The sequence below is a fragment of the Idiotropiscis lumnitzeri genome, chromosome 7 (assembly GCF_059441095.1).
Source record: "Idiotropiscis lumnitzeri isolate Australia: NSW breed Sydney's pygmy pipehorse chromosome 7, RoL_Ilum_1.0, whole genome shotgun sequence".
Taxonomy (NCBI): Eukaryota; Metazoa; Chordata; class Actinopteri; order Syngnathiformes; family Syngnathidae; genus Idiotropiscis; species Idiotropiscis lumnitzeri.
Genome location: NC_142397.1, coordinates 353,914 through 373,380, shown reverse-complemented (window position 1 = coordinate 373,380; position 19,467 = coordinate 353,914). Strand labels below are relative to the sequence as shown.

At 51.6% G+C, this 19,467-nt stretch overlaps 2 protein-coding genes across 9 annotated transcripts; both read left to right on the top strand.

Annotated features, from left to right (window-relative positions):
- The first annotated feature begins 117 nt into the window (after positions 1–117).
- Positions 118–8,860, top strand: clip3 (CAP-GLY domain containing linker protein 3). Of its 3 annotated transcripts, XM_088299849.1 has the most exons (15): positions 148–284; positions 2,009–2,152; positions 2,277–2,639; positions 2,738–2,877; positions 3,276–3,369; positions 3,445–3,606; positions 3,678–3,796; positions 4,625–4,861; positions 5,608–5,743; positions 5,828–5,971; positions 6,195–6,326; positions 6,931–7,054; positions 7,120–7,190; positions 7,282–7,354; positions 7,422–8,860. In XM_088299849.1, exons 3-15 carry the CDS (start codon positions 2,291–2,293, stop codon positions 7,474–7,476), a joined length of 1,836 nt encoding a protein of 611 aa, XP_088155975.1. In that variant the 5' UTR covers positions 148–284; positions 2,009–2,152; positions 2,277–2,290; the 3' UTR covers positions 7,477–8,860. The 3 variants fall into 3 exon arrangements, with proteins under 3 accessions (XP_088155973.1, XP_088155975.1, XP_088155974.1); XM_088299847.1 differs by lacking the exon at positions 2,009–2,152 and having other exon boundaries at positions 118–284; XM_088299848.1 differs by lacking the exon at positions 148–284 and having other exon boundaries at positions 309–2,152.
- Positions 8,861–12,381: 3,521 nt separating this feature from the next.
- On the top strand, positions 12,382–18,731 carry LOC148332977 (nesprin-2). 6 transcript variants are annotated; one of them, XM_088299859.1, is made up of 12 exons: positions 12,382–12,517; positions 14,574–14,684; positions 14,755–14,905; positions 15,068–15,250; positions 15,318–15,452; positions 15,967–16,161; positions 16,230–16,350; positions 16,865–16,984; positions 17,345–17,667; positions 17,729–17,872; positions 17,946–17,992; positions 18,373–18,731. In XM_088299859.1, exons 2-12 carry the CDS (start codon positions 14,599–14,601, stop codon positions 18,515–18,517), a joined length of 1,650 nt encoding a protein of 549 aa, XP_088155985.1. In that variant the 5' UTR covers positions 12,382–12,517; positions 14,574–14,598; the 3' UTR covers positions 18,518–18,731. The 6 variants fall into 6 exon arrangements, with proteins under 6 accessions (XP_088155985.1, XP_088155983.1, XP_088155984.1 ...); XM_088299857.1 differs by having other exon boundaries at positions 16,865–16,987; positions 17,312–17,667; XM_088299858.1 differs by having other exon boundaries at positions 16,230–16,365.
- Positions 18,732–19,467: the final 736 nt, after the last annotated feature.

Below are 19,467 nucleotides of genomic sequence, written 5' to 3'. Positions count from 1 at the left end.
ATCTCACAAAGTGTCAGCAGTGAATATTATTTCGTTTCTGTATATTTCTGTCAGCTAATGTCTACGAACAGAAAAACTATTGTATCAGAACGTCAAAGTATGATTAAAAAAAGAACACAGGGGAGACGGAGAGAGAGAAAGAGAGAGAGCGGTCCAGCATCATCGTCATTCACAACCATCCTCCTCCTCCTCCTCCTCCTCCTCACCATCCTCATCGTCATCAACAGTGTTGTTGTCAGAGCGGATCGTACGTCGCCTTCTAGCAGCAAGCGGCTTGTTTTCAGGTAAAAGGAAAAACAAAAAACGTATTGTTTCACGTTTATTCCCTGATTGATGGTCGCCTCGGCGTGTTGGTGCGCGCGCGTGTTGTTTGTGTGCGCGGTCACGACGATGATGGGGAACACAAAAGCGTTCTCACATAGAAAAAAAACGTCGATGTTTTCGCCACGCATTTGTTCTGATCATACGTCCTAATGACCGCGTGCGCGCGCAGTTGTTTTTCAGCTGTGCGTTTTTGCTGCGCACGTCGGCCTTCAAGGCGTCTCGTTTCCAGTTGTTGTTTTGTTCGACAGCCAAATCACAGAACTGTTTAAAATAACGACACACTTAGATTTGTGCGACGCGCATTTGTGTTGTTTATTTGGAGCGACGTTTCGTGTGGATGTAAAATGGAAGATGCGAGAAGGAGGCGGGGGGGGGGGGGGTCACGGCGCCCTACATTATACACGGTAGACGCAAGTCACGTTTGAAAATATCAGAATAATATGCTGGTGGACTTATTTTGATCCATCTTTTTGAAATCTGTTCTGTTCCCTCGTAATTTTTTTTGATGGTGGATCTTTCCATCTTCGCCAGCTAAACGCAAGCGACGTGTAAAGAAGAACTTAAGGATGCCTTGGGATACGACTTAGGAGTGTTTCAAGATATGAGCCACCGTTTGTATGATTTCAATTTTTTTTTTACTGCACAAACTTGAGATATTAGCTTTGTCTTGTGGCAGGGAACTCAATTCAACTCCTTTCACAATAAGCAGCAATTTGCAAATGCAGCGTTTCCTCGCCGCTTTACCTTTTGCAGCTGGCTTTGGCACGATTTTCTCAAATATTCATAAAAAATCATACCTATCGGCAGCCATACTGCGAGCAAAACATGTTTCAAAGCGACGAGTTGACTGGGAGGCTTCGTACATACCCAAGGGAATTCAAAGAAGGCTCGTGATCGATGTCAAAAAAAAAAAGAAAAAGTCAAAAGCTACTTGGTGTTTCTTCTTAGTTTGTGGGGGGCTCTGTTCCCCATTAACCGCCCAAAAAAATGAGGGATTACTTTATTCAACAATTTTTTAACAAAAATCGTCTTTAGCCACTTCCTGCTGAGGTTTACTGTTAAAGCTAACGTAAATTAAACGTTGCGTATTTAAACAAACATAGCTTTGCTTTAGGACAGTCTGCTTAGCAGAATGCTAAAAAAGGCAAAATACAAATAGCACGCTAACAAGTCGCATCGATAGCTGTGTTTTTTTGAACACAAACGGTGGGGCAACATGGTCTGGAGTCGCTGACTCAAGGCCTCGCCGCCGCTCGTCGCATCGGCACGTCGGACCGGAAAATGACCGAAGAACGCCAACCACTCCGGATCTTCTGCCTTTGATGGCGATATCGAATAACGGCCGTCTTTCGTGAATGAAAGCGATGACTTTGTCTACGCCCGCTTCTGTTGACGCCAACCGTTATGTCCTTCCAGGACACGTGAAAATGAGCGACGTAGATTCAGTTCTTGAGGGAGAACTTTAAATTTCACCGTTTGTTTGCTTTTGTCACCTGCCGTTCTTGTCCGGTACGCTGATGCAAAATGGCGTCTGTGGTTCTGATGTCACTTTGTCCCATACTCACTTTGTCATGTTTCGAGAGAAGAAAATAAATAAAACAAACAAACGATTCCAGTTGAGAGTATATTTTCTGATCGATTTTTCAGTCGGTTATTCGAATAGCAAAATATTGGACGGTTGCAGCTCTATAAGACGTGTAAAACTCACCGGACGGCGGACGGGCAAACGGAGACTCAGCCTGGCGTTCCCGAATCGCAGAAGAAGAAGAAGGTTTTCTGTGTCAAGGCATCGTCTTACGATGGGAATTGGATTGGCAACTTTTGTTCGGTAAACGCATAACGGAAGATCAGATAAAAGAACCGTTTTTTAGTTTCCAATTGGGAGACGACTGCCGGGAATATTGCGAGAATCCCGTGGAGAGTTTTTGCGCTGACGTTTGCGTGTACGGCAGGCCCGCCCGCAGCCATGACCAAAGAGGAGAACCTGGAGATGCAGGAGAAGGAGAGGCACGACTGCGAGGAGCAGGAGGACGGGAGGGTCCAAAGAGAGGAGGACGAGGAGCTGACGGAGGAGGAGGAGGAGGAAGGAGGCGACGAAGACGACGAGAGGGCCGAAGACAAAGACGAGCAGATGGACGAGCGTGAGCCCGAGGAGGGAGGACAACCGGAGCCGCCGGCGGGCGGGGACGACGGGAGCGACGCGGCGGACGAGAGCGAGCCGCCGTCCGTGTCGGCGCTCCACAGTCCGATCCGCGAGAGCCGACGTCGAGCCATGGTGCACCCGTCGGCGCAGGCGCCGGTTCCCAAAGACTACGGTAAGGCCAAACAAAGACCGAGGACGCGCGTGGCCGTCAACGCGAGCCGCCGTCTCTCACCTCGCTCTTTCTCTGCGCGTTGCTTGGTCTTTGGCCAGCGTTTACCTTCTTCGACCCAAACGATCCGGCCTGTCTGGAGATCCTGACGGACCCCCGGACCACCATCCCGGAACTGTTCGCCATCGTGCGTCAGTGGGTTCCCCAGGTGCAGCACAAGATCGACGTCATCGGCAACGAGGTGAGCTCGCCGAGCGCGGTGGCGTGGCGCCGCGCCAGACGACGCGCTCGAATTGCCGGCACTGGACTCGAGTGAGGCTGCGTCACGACTCGGCAGAACGATGACGCCGCGACACTCGAGTGACAAGAAAGAAAGGCTCGACTTGTTTGTCGAGGCCAAAGCGCGCGCTTGAGTCCGTTGCCGGCGACGACGGATCGCCGAAGAGTCGGTGGAATATCCACCCCCCCGTTTAGCCACAAGCAATCTCGAGCCAAAGCCAACGTGTCAGTGGCCCTGCGGGGGTTTGGCGAGCGCCACGCGATGAGCGACGTTTGCGCTCAACCAGCGGATGGCCCGGTTCTCATCGGTCGTCAATTTCAAGCGCGCGGGCGTGTCTTGTCTCTGTGTGTGCGTGTCAGATTCTGAAACGCGGTTGCCACGTGAACGACCGCGACGGTTTGACGGACATGACGCTTCTCCACTACAGCTGCAAGGCGGGCGCGCACGGCGTCGGTGAGGCAACGTCTCCGTTTGCGGCGCGACATGAAAGTTGTTGGCTTGTTAGTTTGCCGCTTTTGCTGCGCGCAGGCGACCCGGCGGCGGCGCTGCGTCTGACCAGCCAGCTGATGTCTCTGGGCGCCGACGTGAGTTTGAGGAGTCGCTGGACCAACATGAACGCGCTGCACTACGCCGCCTACTTTGACGTTCCGGAACTGGTCCGCGTCCTGCTGAAGGCCGCCAAACCCAGAGGTAGACGTCAAGACGTCGTCAGCGCTCGCGAGGTGTCACGCTAACTCATTTGCGCTCACGTCGTTGGCCAGTTCTCAACTCCACGTGCAGCGACTTCCACTACGGGACGGCGCTGCACATCGCCGCCTCCAACCTGTGCCTCGGTGCAGTCAAGTGTCTTCTGGAGCACGGCGCCAACCCCGCCGTCCGGGTCAGGACTTCTTCTTCTTTTGCTCGTTAAAACGTTGAAAGCCACTCGATTGAAAACGTGACATTCTGTCACCAAACGGGTTTGGTGGACTTCCGGCAACGGTCAGGGCAGACCCAAACTAAAGAAAGCGGGCAAGGGAACGCGACGCCGCAGGGAACTTTTGGCTCAACGCTGCCGCACGGATGGAAAATGGCACGCTTTGTAAAAAAAAAAAAAAGAAGTGCCTGGAAGTGGCGGCAAAGCGCTACTCCTATCTAAAGAAACCTCCACGACTCACTTCAACATCCACAAAATTTCCTTGGCACCAAGATGGCGATGCTTTTACCATTGTGGCGAGTTTTGGGCAGCAGATAACGGAGAAAAAAAAAACAATGAATTGGAACAGGCGAAATCAGAAATACGGCGGACGGAGTTCATCGTCTCGTCAAAGATGATGAACAAACGTCCTCCATGCAACTGCCAGAAATGTCTGACACGATTTGAAAAAGCTCAAACAACCACGTTGCAAAGTCTGACTTTTATTTTCGTTCTATTATGTTGGGTGTTATTAATATTAGGATTTATCATCGTCCCTTTTTGTCTCGTTGGGTTAAATTAAAATCAATCCAAAAAAAAAATTGTGGATGAGACAACAAGGCCAACCTGGGCGGAGATGGAGCGCAAGCTCCCGGGGGAGACAAAAACAACAACCGGACCGGACCGGACCGGACCGGACGGAGGGAGGCGCGTGCGCATGCAAAACTCCAGATAACGGCAGGCCGAAGTCCATCAGATGAAAACGCAAATCCGAAACGTCCGGCAAAATGTTGCTTCTTTTCTTGTGTGCAGAATGAGAACGGCCAGGTCCCCGGCGAGGTGGTCCCCGACCCGATGGACATGAGTCTGGACAAGGCCGAGGCGGCCATGGTGGCCAAAGAGCTGAAGCGGCTGCTTCTGGACGCCGTGCCGCTGAGCTGCAACCTTCCCAGAGCCACGCTGCCCAACTACGACAACATTCCCGGCAACCTGATGCTGTCCTCGCTCGGCATGAAGCTGGGCGAGCGGGTGGTGCTGGACGACATGAAGGTCGCCGGTCCAAACGCGCAACAACACTCGCGCTGAACGCGTCACAAAAAGGGGCGGCGCTTTTTGGGAGCACACGTTCGTGGAAAACATCTTTCACGTGATCGGTCACAGAATCGAATTTTCAACGCAAAACTCGATTAAGAACTCGGTCCTTGCGTTCTCATCCCAAACTCAAAACGCTCTCTTGTTTTTGTCGTCTCAACAAAAAGTCACGAGCTCGTCTCCAATCGGGTCCGAACGCTTTTGTCTCAACCTTGATGACTTAGTCCAGAAAAGCAGAACAGGATCCGAAACATTTGGCTTGCTCGTCGTCTTCGCTGGACTACTTGAGAAGCATCCCGTAGAAGATTCCCCGTCTTCTCTCAGATGCATCCTCCCCCTTCACTCGTCTCCACAAAATGTCATGAGCCCATCTGCGATGAAGTCACAACGCCGGCGTCGGACTTTGGTCTCGATCACCAGAAAGTCAGAACCGGGAATCCGGAAACGGCTCGTTTTCGCTGGCGTCGGCGACCGGACCGCAAGTCTCCGCAGAAGCGTGTCGTGCAATTGCGTCAAAGCGTCCGTGCATGTTTTCCATCTCTCAGCGCTCGTTCAAATGTTCCGCCCGTCGGCAAGCTCTGTCGGAGCCTCAAAACGATTCCGATCATTCGAATCGGGCGTGTTGCGGCAGGGATCCGTCTCGGATGACGGCTTTGTTCGCCGACAAGCGTCCTTCTGACCCAAAAGTTGTTCTCGTCTTCCAGACCGGGACACTTCGCTTCTGCGGTACCACCGAGTTCGCCAGCGGGCAGTGGGTCGGCGTGGAGCTGGACGAGCCGGAGGGGAAGAACGACGGCAGCGTCGGCGGCGTTCGCTACTTCATCTGCCCGCCCAAACTTGGTAACATTTTGTGCGACGCTGCCGATGGCGGTGAAAGAGAGCGATGAAGAACGTCTCCGTGTTTTTCTCTCTGGCCCTCCAAAGGGATCTTTGCGCCAGTGTCAAAGATCTCCAAGCGTGTGGAAGGCAACGTTTCGTCCGTCACCTCCACCCCCAGGACTCCCCGCGGGGACCTGGCCTCGCGCCTGGTCGCCAAGACCAAGAAAGACAAAGACAAGAAGGAGAAAGGCAAGACAAATATTCAAGTTCTGCTCGCGATAGACGGCGTGCGGGTCGGCTTTCCCCGCGGCGACCGTGCCAACGTGAGCGTGAATAGGCCCGCGATGGTCCGGCGGCCCAAATTGGCTCGGGCGCAAAGTCAGAGGGGATCGCGAGCAAGCGGACGGACGGGCGCAAACATTGGAGGTGTGTCCGAGAAGGTGACGTTTTTGTACGTGTTGTGTGTCGGCAGGCCTGAAGAAGAAGTCGTCGGTCGTCAACGTGGACCCCGACGGACTGAACGCTGACGTCGGAGATCAGGTCTTGGTGGCCGGGCAGAAGCACGGCGTTGTGCGCTTCTTTGGAAAAACGGACTTTGCGCCAGGTCAGTTGGCGATGGGAATCGTTGCGGAAGCCGTTTTTGCCCACGTTTAGCCAAAGGTTTCGCTTTCTTCGACGTTGCAATCTTAAGAAAACTTTGCGCTGGCTGCGGGCGACAAATATCGTGTTCGCTCGGTGGTCTATAAAGTTTGCTAGAAAGACCATCAAGAACAATTGCGAGCGCCTCGCAACATGACGATGTTGAAAATGACGAGGAGATCGGTTGCGTTGACGTTTTTTTTTTTTTTTTGGGGGGGGGGTCCAATTAGATCAAATCATGATCCAGATGATTCCAAATTCGGACAAAGTCAAAGAGAAAACAATGAAAATGAATCCAAACTTCCAAATGGATCAAAAAGGAGCTCAGAGAAAATCTTCTCGGAATGACGACCGTCCGCCGCTTCTTGGTCCATTTTGCCACAAAGGACCCCTCCCGAGATGTCATTTGAGTCCAGCAAGAAGAAATCTCGTTCCCGGCGTCCGACCTTGTCCAAATCTTTTGGTGTTGCGCGGCTCGTGAGCCAGACGGCAAATTTTCGCCGCCGCCGTCGTAACTCTGGTGCGTTTTTCACGGGTGAGGTTCCCACCACATCATTTCCGTCTTGCAGGCTTGTGGTTCGGCGTGGAGCTGGACCAGCCCAGCGGCAAACACGACGGCTCCGTGTTCGGGGTGCGCTACTTCAGCTGCCTCCCCAAATACGGCGTGTTTGCCCCGCCCTCCCGCGTCCAGAGGTGAGGTATTTCCCGGCTGCCGCCGTCAAGTGGCCCGTCGGCGTTTGACCGCGTCGTTCTTTCAGGATCGGAGGACCTCAAGAGGGCTCACCGAATGAGCACAACTCGGCGGTGAAGAAAGTCCACCAAGTGACGAGTGAGTACCGCCCAACAAGTGTTTGACAGCGGCGGCGGCGGCATCGCGTCTCCGACGGGATGCCATTGACATGTTTGCCCATTTGCTGCAGTGTCTCAGCCCAAGCGGAACTTCAACACGGTGCGTTCTCCAAAAGATCTGACCTCGGAGAGCTCCATATCAAGGTAAGTCGGCGCGTTGGCGCCCTCGGCCGGCAAGTTGAGCCAACGTGCTTGTTTTGGTCCGCTTCAGGTTGCTCTTCTGCTGTTGGTTCCCGTGGATGCTGCGAGCGGAGATGCGGTCCTAACCGCGTCCGTCTCCTCTTCCAGAAAATCTTCTCGCTACCTATTGCTGTCGTCGTCAAACCTGCTGAAACGCCCCGTCCTGTCCCGTCCCGTCCCTCGCTCGCTCGCAGCTGCCGTTTCTTCTCGAGTGTTTCCTGACACTCGAGCGTTCTTCTCGATTAGCCGTTGGAAATCTTTAGTGCCTTGTTGAAATGTGGACCCGATGTTCTGCGTTCCCGCTAAAGAAGTCGTCATCGCCACCGTCACCTCCCGCGCTGAGCACCGCCTCACCTCGCTCGCCGTTCGTTCACGAGGCCAACAACGTCGGTCGGCTCCTACAGCCACGCGTTTTGATTCCCGCGGGACCGTCGACAAAACGGGCCGCCCCGCTTTGGTTTTCGACACAACACCAATGCTTTGTGTTTTTGGCCGAAGCTGGAAAGTCGAAAGCTCCGTCGCAGACGTGACGCGTGACGCAATGCGAAAAGGCAAACGCGATCATTTTCATCTGCCGGATGCTCAGAACAGAACAACAAATTGCAAGTTGCCACATCGGCGCCATCGGACGCCAAGCGTCGACGGCGGAAGCACGATGAATTTGTCGATGTCCAGCCCGACCGCTTTGACTGGACCGGACCGGATGGCAGCTTGAAATTTCCTTTCTGAGCATCCCGTCGACCCGTTTCTGCATGCCGCGTTCTTTTCTTCAACCCAAGCTTCTAGTCGACGTCTTTCGGCATGTTTCTGAAGCCCTTCCAAACGGAATCGACGACGTCATCGAAGTGGATGTTACCTGAAGTGATTGAAAAATTGCTTTTTGCCGTGCGGAAGCGTCCGAAAACTCCTCGAAGAACTTTGCACATGGGCTTTCCTCCGCTCTTCCTGGATCTGCTCGCAATTCAACACATTCTACAGCATTCCGCCTCCTCTGCTTTGGCCACTAGGTGGCACCAGCGAGTCGCTCGTTTCTCGCATCTTGTGACACATTTCTAGTAGCTCAATAATTCGGATCTCGGAAACAATCGTCTGGTTGAATGAGCACCAGACAATTTAGCTTTTTTTTTGGTTTAACAACAAAATGTATCCCCGTTAAATTCGGGTGTTGTCATTTTTAACCAGGAATTTGAATTTCCTGGGAAAAAAACAACGGGTCTGGTCCCACAAAGCTAAAAACAAGAACGACAACGGCGTATGACTTGTTTGATAACGTCAGCAAGAGAACTTTTGGTTCCTCGTTTTGTTCTTTCCATTCAGTATGTGCGCGTGCACGTGCGCGCGCACGTGTGCCTCTGGTTCACTGCATGCTGTGCATTGTAATCTGTGTGTAATTTCACATCTTCTGTCATTCGCATGCCTCCAATAATCGGAATCAAGTCAATATTCTACAAAATAAACAATTTGATGTTGGTTTTTTTTCATTCCTTTGACTTGTTTTGGGGGATTCCAGACGTGCCGATGCTGCACGCGTAGCGAATGATGCAACGCACATTTTTGCTCGATAGACATCAAAGTCAACGTGTGAAAAGAGCGACCGAGTCGAGGGACCAAACGGATGCGGTTGAAACTGTTCGTCGTCATCATTCTTGGCACATCCATCAGTCGTCTGCGCTTGTGCTTTTCGACAGCAACGTATTTATTTGTTGAGATATTTCCGAGAAAGAAAACTCCAAGGCGACTTCGGTCGTGTGCAAAGAAGTAACCGGTGTGACAATTTAGGAAGTAACTGTAGAAAGCACTCGTAACTAAGAAAATAACGACGGCACAAAGTATCTTGCGTGCAAACTAACAAGAATCAAAAGGAACAAATGTGAAGAGTGACGAGGGGAAAATGAGACGCACACTTACGCACTACTGAGTGTCGGACGTCCTCGACTCACGAGAGCAAGCTTCTCTTGAAAGGTCCGTCTTGAAAAGGGCCTCGCAAATGGATCTGCAATTAAATCCACACTTTTTCCTGCCTTCGGCCATTGTAATTTAAAAAAGCAAGACTATATTTTAGACTTTCTAATGATCGCCGGAAAAGACCCTGGTGTGGCCTTTTTTTTTTTTTTAATTACTCACAAGTTAACGCTTTAATATATATATATATATATATATATATATATATATATATATATATATATACATGTATGTATGCGACGGGCCACTCCTGGTGTGGCGATCTGCAGCACCACGTCGCTGTCGCTGCGACACACCACAGACACTCAGGTGGATTTTAGAATAGTCTCTTGAATTTAATTAATTCTGCAAAACAATGTGGCAAGCGCGAGAGTGAAGTCGCAATGATGATAGTCACTCACTCTGCAATTCTCGTAGCTCAACTGATAAGATAAACAAATTAAATCTGAATAAAATTAAATAAAGTCCTTATTATAAGTGTGATCGTATAGTGTTTTAACTAGAACATACAATTCCAAACAACCTTCCTGGGAATACAATTCTACAACTACTTACAGTAATAAAAGACAAAGAAAACTTTCACTCTCACTCACAGAGTGTCCCTGAATGCATCACACGTAGCGGAACGTGACTACGTCATCTCGTAAATGGCGGCAGCGCCCGCAAGTACGTGCAAATAAATGAAAAACACGACATTAAAAACAAGATAAAATAAAACGGAAAGGAGAATTACATTACCTGCAAAACAATGTGGCGAGAGTCAAGTCGCAACCAGCTCATGATAGTCACTTTGCACAACACACGAGTATTTACAAATCAATTCAAAAGAAGTCGATCAAACATGACTTTTACAACAGTACAGAAATCGATGTGGGCTCCGAACAATCAACAGAACTACTTGAGCGCACCACAGTAGCAGAAAAGAACCAGATGTCGGACTATGAACGAGATGCGACTCATCACTCTGCAATCTTCGTAGCTCAAACTGACGCCAACGGCCTGCAGGTGCCACGCCGTGTGCCGCTGCGTCACTTCCGTCATCATTTAACAATGGAGATATTTTTTTAATACATTAATTCATTATCGAAAGGCGGATATTGGTGTTTGCTTTTTATAACGACATGGTATTTCTTTGTAGAATGAGCTGCTCATGAATTGAAGAATTCATTTGATTTGTTTGCATGAATAGCGCTGCCACTATTTGAAATAATTCTCAGTTTGAATTTCCAGTAGCAAATGAGAATTGAGGCCGTCGTGTTTTATTGGGATGATGATGATGATGATGATGATGATGATGATGATGCACCGTCAGGCAACAGCTGCAACTTCAAGCTCACGTGATCCATTGACGCGTCACCTCAAACGAAAGAAAAACAAAACCAACTGGTGTTAGTGCTGCAATCTTGACAATGTCCAGCAGATGTCACCCCAGGAGAAGAAATGTTTATGACGTTGCTCGTGTTTTTGGGTGTATGTCGTCACAGTCGCGTTTCTTGTGACGTCACCACGACCCCCCATTGGAATGGTTTCTCGAGATCACATTTGTCTTTTTCTTGCATTTTAGTTATGATTTCTTTTCTTTATACATTTTCTGTTTTGATTTTGTTTTATTTTTAGACTCTAATCATTGAATCGTTCGTTAAATGTTTTATTTCAGTGTTTTTTTCCTCAATTGATTTAGTTTTATTTGTTTACTTTTAACTTTTTTTTAAATTTCCTATTTATTTTCTAGTTTATTTTTCTTTTCTTTTTCTGCTTTGCTGTACTTGAGATCATTTATGATTCATGCCTTCGTGCGCGTGCTGCTCTTTTTTTCACCATGGCAACCCACATCAAATGACCGCCAATCCGTCCATCTTTTATACCGCCTCACCCAATCAAGTGCAAGATCTCTTTTGAGCGCCACATAAAGTTGACGACTTTTTTTGGAGTGACACCAAAACGCACACTCACACACCAGCACGCTCGCACATGAAGTAGATGAAGCCAGACAAATTCAACAAAATCAAGCAGTGCGTGCGTGTTCTACTCTGTCAGCCAATTGTGAGCTCTGATTGGCTGCTTTTGAGCACAACAGGACTATTAGTGGCTGAGAGTATTACAAAAGCCGAGCCATTGGTCACTTGAGGTCACCAAAAGGTCGTTGGTTTGGGCGCTCCAAGGAGCTGTGCCGAGTTGGAGCTGTTTTCGAGCAAGTCAGAAGTTTGCATCAAGTGTTTGGGAATCACCCACAGAGATTCTACGCCGGGTGCAAAGTGGCGAGGACAAAAGTAAGCCGTGGAAAAAGGAACTGTTGAATCATTTTGAGACCCAAATCGCGATCTCAGACAATTTTGAGATTGTCAGCTGCAATTTTTTTTAAAGGTCTTTTGTGTCCCACGTTCACAAAGCAGGTCACACTTACCAGCGGCGTACGGATTTTAAAAAAAAGTGTTGCGCTGTCACCCGTAGCCCGAAAGTCATTTATTTCGCCGCTACTTGAACGCTAGGTGCTAAGATATCTTGCGCTGCAGCAAGTTGGTGCACGACAGCGGCAACGAGCTCCGTCATGCGCATCATCACCTTTGTGGTGACAAACAACGACCCCGCTAACAAGTAGCGTTTTTATCGCAAAGCGTGTTCATCGCTCAAGTGAAAAACAGAGTTGGGAAAAACCCAAAACAAGTGCTTACACGTCTCACAAAACGGCTTTCCCGTCCTTTTACAAAAAAAAGCTTTTGTTTGTTTGTAAACGTCGCTGGACATCATGAAAAAAAAATTGCTCATTAAATTGGAATGGCAACTTCTGTTGGAAAAATCGCAATACCATTTTTTCCTGAAATCGTTCAGCCTTCATGGGGAGGCATTTTCAAGTTGTTTTGCGCTGGGATGTCACATGACACGCCCACAAAAACATGCACGGCCAAGGAAGCATGCAAGCCAAAGTTGGTGAGAAGCACACATGGGGGGGAAGAGAGAGCAAAAAAAAAAAAAATCGAGTGTCGAGTGTCAAGTGGGCGTGAACAAGTTTTCCTGCGTGGGGCGTTTCAGGTGTTTGCAGTGGGCGGGGCCTAGAGGACACCTGCGTGCACGAGCTAACCTGACATCACACCACCTCCTCGTCCTTCCGCGCTCACGCGAGAGCAACTCGCTTCTTCGACTTGGCGTGACCTCTTCCGGCAGCAGGTAACTTTGCTTTGACCTTTAACCTCTCGTCGCGGCGCACCGCCCAACTGTAAACGTTTCGCTTCCGCGTGCGCGCGGACGTGCGACTCGAGTGGCCGTCCCGTCAAAGTACAAGTTGCGTTGCCTCGTGTCGAAAGTTGCGTGGCCCGACGTGATCGTTTGCCTCAAAGCGTGTGCGTGTGTGCGGTTGCGCAACCTATTTGCGCCGGCCTGTGTTGCCATGGTAACCCTGCTCGGCGTCACTCGACTCCCTTTTCCAAAGACTCGCTAGCACGCTAGCTTCATCGCGGAGCAGCAAATTGTCCGTTGAGGTGAACGGCAGTCACCGACGTTGGCGAGCGGCCCGTGGCCAGTCATTGGCCGGCGACCAGTCCGGGGCGCGCCCCTCTTCTCGGCTCCGCCGCCGATCACATGACCTGAGCTCGTATCACCGTCGCCATGCGAACGTCAGCGACTTGCGCAAACACGCGGCGCGGTGGGAAGCCAACGGAGCCGTCGGACATTTTCATCTCGGCGCAAATATTTGCAATTCAAACGACACGCGACTTGACGGATGTTCACCGGGCTCCTTTTTTCGTCGTTCGTCATCCGAACTGGTTGACAATGCTGGTGACGTCTGGCGGCTGAGTGGCTCGCTATTTCTTTTTGAAAAACTGCAACAATTCATCGATTCATCAAAAATCAAATCAAATGGAGCCATCAATTCATCGCGTCAAGACCACCGTTCAAGTTGAACAATTTCGGCCGTCCTCCGTTCAAGCGCTGCAAAAATCTCCTTGGGCGATTTGACAGCACAAAGCAGAAAGTGAATCCAAATCATTTCATGTTTGCGAAATTCAAAAAAGGGATCGAACTTGAAAAATGTTCCGATCCACTTCAATGAGGAAGAGATTTTCTTTTGGATCTGTGAATGAGCGCATTCAGTTTTGGGTCACGTGACGTCGGCAAGCCGAGCCCGCCGCTTCCCTGCGAGCTCGTTTTCAGTCACATTTGAGTTCAACTTTTTTTGTTTTGTTTTTTTCCTCCGCCGCAACGATGACAATTGTGATCCAAAGACGTCGAGCAGCGTTGGCGTCCGGCGGCGTCCGGCGCCGTCACCTGAGCGCCAGCCGGTCCGCCGGGGCCCAGATGACCCGCTTCCCGCCCCGGACCAACAAAAGCATTTGTCGCCACGGCAACGCACACTCAATGGACTCATTGTGAGGGCAGGAGACAAGATCCCGTGTTCTTGACGTACAAATCGGGCGAGCGCGCATCAGGTGTGTCGTGGGAAGTGATCCAATTTCACTTTCCGGCCTTGAAAATGATTCTTTACGAGCTCACATTTTCACGTGTTTTGAGAATAAGTGGGAGGAAATTGAGACGATTGGCATTTTGAGGCGGCAGGGGGGGAAATTCATCGCGGAAACTCCCCTTTTGGCCGTTGGATCATTTAAGCGCCACCTGACGGCATCGTGAGTGGAGGAGCTTCATCGCGGCGAGACCAGTTTTTTGCCACCCAACAACCCGGAACAAAGCGCTTTCCATTCGAACAAATTCAAACACGTCAACACGTCAGTCTCATGTGGGGTCGAAAGCCAAAGACTGAAAATGTCTGGCGGAGAGGGGGCGGGGCTTGCCTCACATTCAATGGGAGGTCAAAGGTCATCCCATCGGGAGGGACCGGCGACAGAAAAGGCGGGGCTCAGTCCTCGCCACTTCCAACAGCCTTTTGGAGCAACTGGTCGCTGTCCGCTTTCAAAGCAAACTTGGAGACCGTTGGAGAAGGGCCGCGGCGCCGAACATAACGTTATTTGCCAAACGTGCCATCCCGAAGAACGGGGGCCTCGCGGTGACGTGGCCTCAAAGAGCGACATCACTGATGCCGGCTGACCAACATCAGCACACAACATCCAAACATCGGCGCCACATGCGTCTCGCTTAGCAACTGAAGCGAGACGCCAGCTGGGTCCAAATTCGGGCGACGAGCCACTCCAATCGTGTCGGGACGGTCGCTCGCTCGTGTGCTTGGCAAAGTCCCGCCCACCGAGACGACGGCAGCTTTTCTCTTCTCCAGGCGTTGAAAGCGCACTCGTGTCATCATGTCTTCGCACCGCCACGATCACGTGACCAACGAGGAGCCAACGGATGCCCGCAGCCGAGATGGCGACCCGCCGGGATGCGAGGGGTGAGTTTGATTGCCACTCGGAACGCCGCGTGGAGCGAGCGCGCACGTCACTTCCTGTTGCGGCCCGCAGGCTGGAGAGACGTTGGCTGCTCTGGCTCGGCTTCATGACGGAACACGCCCACTTGGACGCTTGGCTGCGATTGGCTGAGCAGGCAGTGGCCTCCCACAACAGGACTCGGGTCACCTACGCCGGCGCCACGGACGACGTCGGGAGGTTTGAGGTCAGGAACACAGTGTGTGTCCCCATAAGCACGTGTCCGTCCGTGTGTGTGTGTGTGTTGTGTACTTCAATGTATTTTGAATGTCTTTGTGTCCGAGTTGCAGCAGCAAGTTGCAACTTTGGTTGTTAATAAAATGGAGTCGTGTGTTTGTGAGCGCGTCAGAGGCTGCGGGACGAGGCCGGCTCCCTTCTGGTTCATTTCGACGCGCTGAGCGAGAGGAACGCGACCCTGAGCGCGTTGTTCCGGGGCGCCGTGAGGGCTCGCCTGTTGGCCGCCGCCCGAGACTGCCGACGGCGATGGGAGCGCGTCAACGTCCAACTGGAGTCCGTCCTGGCAAGGCTCAAGGTCACGCAACAGAATCGCAAAGAAGTACCATGAATGCGTTCTTTCAAAGCAGCGTGACCTCTTTCAGGTTTCGCTGCGCGAGTGGGAGGAGTTTGAGGACCAGACCGAGGAGCTGGCCGCCTGGTTGGCCGGGATGGAAGTTGGCCTTGCGGGAGTCCAACACACGACGGGCAACACGTGCGACAAACTCACACAACTGCAGGTGCCTCAATGACAGCGTCACACACACAACAATCGGGCCCAAAATCCAGCAGCTGACCCCGACTAAACCTCGGACGGATTCGACCCGGCCGAATCCGATGAGTCGAATCTCAACCCGACTTGAAAACTTGAAAGGGCCGAACTGGACTAGACAGGAATGGGATCAAACGGTACACGATTGGGCCCGGACCCAGTCGACTATCCCGGACTAAACCTGCTACGACGCAAGTGGACCGAGCTCCTCCACCAGAACAGATTCGGCCCAACTGAATCTTACTCGTCTAAACTTGACCGACGCATCGGACCCGAGTAGATCGAAGCGGACCTGACCCGACTCGGTACTCAGAGCTCAGTTATTCAGAGAAGTAAAAGTGACCCCTTCGGCCTTTTTACAAAACGGCCAAAAACACCAATTCGGAGACTCGCCTGCCAGGCCAGCCCGACTCGGGTGTGTGAGGCCACGCCCCTTCACGCACACATCCGATCCACCAATTTGACGGCGTGCGTTTGTGCAGGCGTTCCGGCAGAGCGTGCGCGTGAACTCGGGTCGCGTGAACGACGTGTTGGAGCGCGGCGAGGCTCTGATCCAGCGCAGCGCCGAGTGCGACACGCAGCGTGTGGAGCGCCGCCTGCTGGAGCTTCTGCGCCAGTGCAGTCACGTCGACAAGAACATCGCACGAGCGCACACGAGACTCGTCAGCATGAGACTGGTGCGCGACTCGAGTGCGCGTCGGTCTGTCTGCGACTCGTCGTCATCACGCTCCTCTTTCCCAAACAGGTTTTTGAAGACGACTTCCAACTGACTCCGCTTCCGGATTCTGGTTGTCCGTCTGAGACTTTGTTGGAGGAGGAGCGAGCGCTTGAAAAAGTCCTCCAGGACCTTCCTGCCAGTGCCGGAGGTGAACAACAAATTGGTCCGTGAAAATGCTGATGACTCAGAGGAGCAGAGCCGGCCAGTCCGTCCGTCCCGGGGGGCGCAACGGTCCGACCCGTCGGACGTCCATTTTTGTGGGTGGGGGGAGAAAAAATGTCAGAAAAGGGTTCAATTTAACAAAAACCGGAAGTGGATTTTAGTCCGGCCCACGAATCGGCGCTCGTGCGTCTGATGAACCAAAATGTCCTCTGAGCGCCACTATCACTCCTTTTGTGTAAGAAGAGAAACGTGCGTTCCAGCAGGCCTCGATTTCCTGATTGTGACATCACGTAAGCCGCGCCTCTCACCAATACCACAAACAGAGGGGAAGTCAAAACATGAAGCCACGTTTTTGGGAGGGAGGCGGGGGGGGGGCTTTTTATGAATAAGGATGGCGGCCGGAGGGCGGGGGGGACTGACTGGCAAAAACGGGCCCAGCTCTGATGAGGAAGATGACGATGAAGAAGTCCAAAGCAAACTTGTCTATCTTCTCCCGTCAGATGTTCAGCATCACCAGCACCGTCTCCCTTCGCCGTTGTCGGGTCTGGAGTGGGACCCCTCGGAGGATGTGGGCCGCTCCGTCTCCTGCACGGAATTCTCCTACGACGGTGCCGGCGCAGGTGGTCAAAGCCAGGAAGTGGCGACTTTTCCCTTTCCGTTGCGCTCACATTCTTTGCCGCAAATGTTCAAACTTGAAAGTCTGCAGGTCAGCAGGATGGAACTTGAGACGTCCCGTGGATTGAACAACTTCCTGTTGTTGTTCAATTCACTTGACTACATTTTCAAAGTCATCAAATGAGCTAAATCTTTATAAAACAAAAAAAAAGCTGGCACTCCTTTGATCCTAAACTAATTGAAAGGCACTTTAGGGAACGCGTTCCACTCCAGTTGGAAAGTCAGAAAAAACAAAAACAAACTCAAAGATGACCTCAAAAACGGTGTCGTAGGTGGGAAAACATCAAACGACTTTGGCTGCGCAGGTGCCAGAGAAAGCCCGAAGAGGCGGAGCTACATCAGTTCGCTCAGCTCTGATGTCATCAGTGACATCATCAAGCAGGAAGAAGCGCCGGTGAGTCACGCGTGTTCGGAGCGCACAACGGCTGTCGTTGACGAGCGGCGCTCGAAGGCATCGCCGGGCCTCCCCGACGTCTTCTCGGCCGAATCGGACATCAAAAGTCAAGGCGCGGGCCGCCGAGTGACCTCCACGCCGCGACGCGAGGGCGACGGGCGTGTGAGGGCGTGGCTGGGCGAGCGCAGCGCTGTCCGTCCTTCCTGCTGTAAAGCCGTGCAGACGGACAGTCAGGTTAGCATCCGGGGCTACAAGCTAGCTTTATGGGCGTGGTCTCGACGTTATTTGTGTTCAGTGTTTGGCCATCGGCAAACGGGATCCCGCACCTCTTGTCGATCGCATCCCGAGTTGCCATGGCGATGATGCCATCGGGGGAAGCTCGCCGTGCCGTGACCGAAGTCCTTCATCCGGCCGGACGAGGGAGCGACGCCGCGCACGGGTCAGTCCGTCGGCTCAGAGAAAATAAATAAATAAATAAAAAATGGAATCCCCAAAAAGTTTGGGCTTTTCAGACTCGAGGAGAGGAGCAACGGTCCTGCTGCAATGAAGCCCAACAAAGGTGACGCCCACACACACAAATGTTGAAATTTCACTTTTACATCCGAAACAAAATGACATTTTGCGAACATTCCGAGTCGGAATCATTTTTATGGGCCGAGGATGTCGAAAACACACAAGGAATGTGTTTGACGCAATCAATCCTGTTCCTGTCCTGCGCTGGTGTTGCCTCTCTTCATTACTTGTCTCGCATACGCAAGCGGCGTAAGGTGGCCAAAAAACAACAAAAATGGCACCAAAAAAAAACCGAGAGAGCGCCTCGCTCGAGATTGTGAGCAAAGGTGCAGATTTCTCGTGCGTTGTTAACGTCTTCACGGTCACACACTCGCTGTGAATAATTGGGGCCATTTTTGCACGCAAATGAGCTTTGTGACGCGGCAGGCGCTCGCGGGTGGCGTGGTGCCGCGGCACCAAGCGCCTCCTGCTGGCGGCCGCCGTGTCTCTGCTGGCTCGTCTCTTCTGGAGCTTCCTGGAGCCGGCCGGAAGCCTGCACCTGAGCTACGTCAATGGGCCCCCGCCCACCTGAGGCCCCGCCCACCTGAGGCCCCGCCCACCCGACACCCACAAATGCCGGTTCCGCTTGCAGCACTTAGCAAACGACGGCGGCGCGCTCTTCTTGTGACGACGCTGATCGTTTGGAGTCATTTCAAAGCATTTCAATTGTTCTGCCAAAGTCATCATCGAATCAGATGATTAAAAAAAAAAAAAAAAAGATCAAATAAAATTGGATGACTCATGACAAAAAAGTGTGTGTGCGTGTTTGCAATTTGGCTGCAGAAAAATGGACAACAAATATCGCCATGGCAACCATAGTTTCTGCGATACGCATGCGGCAAAAATATGAAATCATTGCTTTTACTGAAATGTGTTCAACGCGCATCGCCATCCCATAATCGGCGGTGATCTCGACCAATTAGCGAAGGACTTCTTTTGCCCGTTTCATGAGTTACGTGTCAAATATCGCGAGAGTCAACATACGGCGCGTTTTCTTTTCTTCCCAAAAATCGAGCAGCCGTCGTTCGTGTGTGTAAGGAGTGTTCTTTTGTGTGCCAGATTAGCATTTCGTGCCACGCTCACGTGTCGGCAGGCGGCCTCGCGATGGCCGTTGGCGATACGGCTAAGACATTAAGTGGAGATTAACTCCACCTGCCGTGCGCGTGCGCGTGTGTTTGTGTGTGCGTGTCATTCAACAAAGGTACTTTTTGTCACGAATGCACGTCAACGCCAGTGAATGAGTTTGTGGCCGTGGAAAACGGACGGCTGGCGTTTCATGGCAACGTGACGAGAGCGCAAACGTCATTTCTTCAATTAGACAAAAAAAAACTTCAAGTACAGTAGAGGAGGAGAAAAAAATCCTTCACATCTAATAAAAGCAATGACGGAAAACTTTTTGGCCCTCATTTTCCACACGCAATTGCTAAAAGAAAACTTGCACTCCACAACAGCAGGTGGCGCTGCTGAACCGGGCCAAGTCCG